Source organism: Brachyhypopomus gauderio, chromosome 5 (genome assembly GCF_052324685.1).
Source record: "Brachyhypopomus gauderio isolate BG-103 chromosome 5, BGAUD_0.2, whole genome shotgun sequence".
In the NCBI taxonomy this organism is placed as follows: Eukaryota; Metazoa; Chordata; class Actinopteri; order Gymnotiformes; family Hypopomidae; genus Brachyhypopomus; species Brachyhypopomus gauderio.
The window spans coordinates 21487531-21492498 of NC_135215.1; the positions used below are offsets into that span (position 1 = coordinate 21487531).

Here is a 4968-nt window from a genome sequence, read left to right on the forward strand (position 1 = left end):
AATAATAAAGTTCCCTAATGTCAAAGTCCTAGCATTTTTAAGTGATTTTTGCATGTAGGATTCTTCCTTATATTGCTTTTCAACTACATGCATTAAAATATTTAATGAAAGGAAAAACATGTACTATACAATCAAGATCAAGTTTATTTATAAACCTATTGCACCAAGTAATGAAGAAATAATATGGACAACCATTCTCCCCATTATATGTAGGCACAAGGCTAACATTATTTTGGCATCAATTATGAAGTCTACTTATACCTTGCACTTTTTTGTAAAAAGTTTCCTACTGAAGATTCCTTAACTAATCAAAGATTTTCATAAGATGCTACCATACAATTACAGTGCAGGATACAATGCTCTACCCAGCATGCAACCAAATCTCTCCGCTCACTCATGTTCAGGATCAGGAAAATAACTTCACATAATTCTTCATGTGTTTTTGAATACTTTCTACAATCTGTGTGTCATTTTTTGTTCGGTTATAATAGTCCAGGAAAAGCCCATCTGGGTTAATGAGGTATATAAGGATGGTGTGGTCCACAATGTAGTCCCCATCTTCATCTTTGGGCCCAGCACTGGCATAAACCCTGTACGACTGTCCTGCCTCTTTCACCTCTTCAGGTGTCCCCGTCAGTCCAAGCAGGCGTGGATGAAAGTCTCTTACGTACTTTGCCATAGCAGTCACATCGTCTCTTTCAGCATCAACGGTAATAAAAAGAGGCTGCACACAGGGCAGGGCAGCATCTTTGTCCAGAAGGTCCACCACACTGCACATCTTCTCCAGCTCTTCAGGACAGATGTCTGGGCAGTGTGTGAAGCCGAAGTACATCAGCACCCAGGTGCCCTGAAAGTCTTTTTTGGTCCTGCGCCGGCCAGTGTGGTCCAGTAGGAAAAAGTCACCCTGACCCACAGCCACCTTCCTCAACTGCTCCAGCCTTTGATCCTGCAGTTTCTGTTCCTTCTCCTGGTGCACGTACCACCAGATGCCAGCAATCCCACCTCCAAGTAGCAGCGTTACAGCCAGCCGTGTGTGTAGCTTCATCTTGACTGAGGAGCCAGGTTTTTGGGGCTGAGAAGAGCCTTGGGAGAAGGCGGCTTGGTGCTGCTCAGAAGGATTATGGCAGCACAGAAGCCAACCCTGGCGACTGCAGCTTCTAACGTATGTCTGATAACGTGGCCGTAGCACTGGTAAGCGTGAGCAGTATGTCCTTGAAAGGTGCTGTAGTGAAACTTGAGCGTGTCTTCCGCGGCTGGCTTGGAGAATGGACTTCATAACACTCCACGACGGGATATGATTAGCAAGACTTCTGAACACCAACATCGTCACGTCCTGCGAATACAGCTGCAGGAAAATGTAAAAGATGAACAGAAGAAAACGGTAGAGAACGGAGAATAGGAGGGAAAGCACAGCTTGTCTAGCCCACGGATGAAATTAGCTGTTAATTAAAAATATATAACTACATATTTTTTATTATATAATTGACGTGTCGGATACACACTGAAATCTATAAACAGACATTTGAGTGCCTGACACCATCTGTCAAACATGGTGGAGGTAATGTGATTGTCTGGGGTTGCTTTGGTGCTGGTAAAGTGGGAGATTTGTACACAGACATTTGCAGGTTGGACGGCTTACGTTACATGGTACAACTGTCAAAACGTGTATATGCTGTCACCGGCATGCTAGACAGCTAGCAAGCAGGGTTGATCTTCGCACATATCATCGGTTAGTAAGACCTGTTCAACAGTTTTTTTAATTTATATAATCATAAACGTATAACAAAATGTATCATATTTTAAAAGTTCAATGTGAAATGTGCATCACTTACTCGCTGTCTTCTGTAACTAGCTAGTTAGGTAACTTGCTTCAACATCAGCTCATCAGCGTGTAATAAGTAAACGCAATTTTAGATTGAAAACAGCAGATTCCGGTCTAGAAAAAACGGCACCTATTATAGTTTCCTTTACAATGTGCATAGTGTATTTTAAAAGCCTTCCATACATATTGTATATCTAATTATAGGAAATACAATCTAATTTTAAACGATAACAAATTAAAATAACTATGATTGTGGCTCTTATAAATATTAGCTACACTCATTGGCAGATTCGGTACAATATCAAGTACGTATTTTTACCATCTCTGATTTTTACAGATTGGACCGAGATACCAGTTGGCATTTACCCCGAATGAGATTGCTTTCGGTTAAATGCTTTATTATTGGGCTAAAACAAATGTATTCACATAAGCTCTAATCTGTGCTTTACCTAAAATATCAGTGCTACGAAATGTTCTTTAAATCTAAATATTTTTTATATAAAACATAAAATGTGGACACATCTATTTTTAATATTAAAAAAACATTGCTAACCGTTCCTCCATGCATGGGACAACAGCCTTATTCGTTTTGCATACCTGAAAAGAGACAGAAATACGCGAACCATGTAATGGTCTGATGAGCCCAAAGTTGGTAATCAAAGAGTAATTAATGCAAATGATAATTATAGTTGTAAAATTATAAGAATATTATAACTATAGACTATAATAGGCTACATGATATTACAGTTGTGCGCTTTCCACTAGGAGGTAGTGTGACTACATAATTTCGAATAACTCGTTTCCCAATTATGGGGCTTATAAACCGCAGGGGGAAACGGGTCTGAAATGTGCTTGCGCAAACTCTCGCGCAGATACTGGGACTCATTTTAAAATACTTGGAAAATCATACATGTATAGAGAGCGAGATTTGACACAGTGGATTGCACTATGTCTCTGCAAAGCGAGTGGCTTATTTCCATCTTTTAACTGACAATTTTTACATCTGCAAATGTGCCATTACCGCGCATGTATTACAAACGCCTTTTAAAAGTGACTGTATTGATTGCTACAAGTACATGATGTTGCTTAAACTTGCGTTTACTGGTGATGTGTCTGCTGGGGCAACTAAACATGTCTTGCCTCTCATTCACAAGGACTTTCACCTCAAACGGCAAAATTCCTCTTTTAGTGTGCAAATCACATCATGGAACTGGATCGTCACTCACAGTTAGCAAGCAGTAAATTCTGAACAGGTGTTGGTACTCGCAGAAAATGCAATAAGGTACTGTGATGGTGGTGCTTTGAGTCAATGAAGCGGTGTCCTTGTTTGCCACTGTCACCACACATTAATGAATGGGACACCTCCATATTTCAGTGTTCATGAAGTAAATTGCTTAGGCCATTTATGACTATGTCTGGGCACTAACACAATGGGATTTAAGGCTCATTCACCTCTATACATTTTCAGGAAGAGGAAACAGGCAGACACATCCACACATCCACAGTCCATTAGAACACTAGATAAGGGTCCTTATATAGATGTTGAATATATATATATATATATATATATATATATATATATATATATACACACACTACCGTTCAAAAGTTTGGGGTCACTTAGAAATTTTCTTATTTTTGAAAGAAAAGCAGTTTTTTTTTTTCAATTTAGCTAACATTAAATGCATCAAAAATACACTATATACATTATCAATGTGGTAAATGACTATTCTAGCTGTAAATGTCTGGTTTTTAATGCAATATCTACATAGATGTATGGAGACCTATTTCCAACAACCATCACTCCAGTGTTCTAATGGTACATTGTGTTTGCTGACTGTGTAAGGAGGCTATTGGATATTTAGAAAACCCTTGAAAACCCTTGTGCAAGTAGGTTAGCACAGCTGAAAACAGTTTTGCTGATTAGAGAAGCTATAAAACTAACCTTCCTTTAAGTTAGTTGAGAATCTGGAGCATTACAATTGTTCGTTCGATTAAACTCACAAAATGGCCAGAAAAAGACAACTTTCAATTGAAACTCAACAGTCTATTCTTGTTCTGAGAAATGAAGGCTATTCCATGCGAGACATTGCCAAGAAACTGAAGATTTCCTACAATGGTGTGTACTACTCCCTTCAGAGGAGAGCACAGACAGGCTCTAACCAGAGTAGAAGGAGAAGTGGAAGGCCCCGCTGCACAACTGAGCAAGAAGACAAGTACATTAGAGTCTCCAGTTTGAGAAATCGACGCCTCACAGGTCCTCAACTGGCAGCTTCATTAAATAGTACCCGCAAAATGCCAGTGTCAACGTCTACAGTTAAGAGTCGACTCCGGGATGCTGGCCTTCAGAGCAGAGTGGCAAAGAAAAAGCCATATCTGAGACTGACTAATAAAAGAAAAGGATTAATATGGGCAAAAGAACAGAGACATTGGACAGAGAAAGATTGGAAACATTTGTGAGACGCAGAACAACTGAAAAGATGCTGGATGAGTGCCTGACACCATCTGTCAAACATGGTGGAGGTAATGTGATTGTCTGGGGTTGCTTTGGTGCTGGTAAAGTGGGAGATTTGTACAAGGTAAAAGGGATTTTGAATAAGGAAGGCTATCACTCCATTTTGCAACACCATGCCATACCTTGTGGACAGCGCTTGATTGGAGCCAATTTCATCTTGCAACAGGACATTGACCCAAAGCACACCTCCAAATTATGCACAAACTATTTAGGGAAGAAGCAGGCAGCTGGTGTTTTATCGGTAATGGAGTGGCCAGCGCAGTCACCAGATCTCAACCCCATTGAGCTGTTGTGGGAGCAGCTTGACCGTATGGTACAAAAAAGTGCCCATCAACCCAATCAAACTTGTGGGAGCGGCTTCTGGAAGCATAGGGTGAAATTTCTCCAGATTACCTCAGCAAATTAACAGCTAGAATGCCAAAGGTCTGCAATGCTGTAATTGCTTCTAAGGGAGCATTCTTTGACGAAAGCAAAGTTTAAAGTAGAAAATTATTTCAAATAATTAAAAAAAACATTATTTCTACCTTGTCAATGTCTGGACTATGTTTCTATTCATTTTGCAACTCATTTGATAAATAAAAGTATGAGATTTCAGGGAAAACACAAAATTGTCTAGGTGACCCCAAACTTT

The 4968-nt window shown here is 39.7% G+C and overlaps 1 protein-coding gene across 1 annotated transcript; it reads right to left on the reverse strand.

Moving 5' to 3' along the window:
* Positions 1 to 126: 126 nt before the first annotated feature.
* sco2 (synthesis of cytochrome C oxidase 2) lies at positions 127 to 1947 on the reverse strand. The gene is made up of 2 exons (XM_077004569.1): positions 1833 to 1947; positions 127 to 1345 (listed from the first exon to the last, which is right to left on the reverse strand). Exon 2 carries the CDS (start codon positions 1322 to 1324, stop codon positions 407 to 409), a length of 918 nt encoding a protein of 305 aa, XP_076860684.1. The 5' UTR covers positions 1325 to 1345; positions 1833 to 1947; the 3' UTR covers positions 127 to 406.
* Positions 1948 to 4968: the final 3021 nt, after the last annotated feature.

What these genes read in the sequence shown, in the direction of transcription:
- sco2 (XM_077004569.1), bottom strand. Translation starts at nt 1,324, where the DNA reads ATGTTGGTGTTCAGAAGTCTTGCTAATCATATCCCGTCGTGGAGTGTT.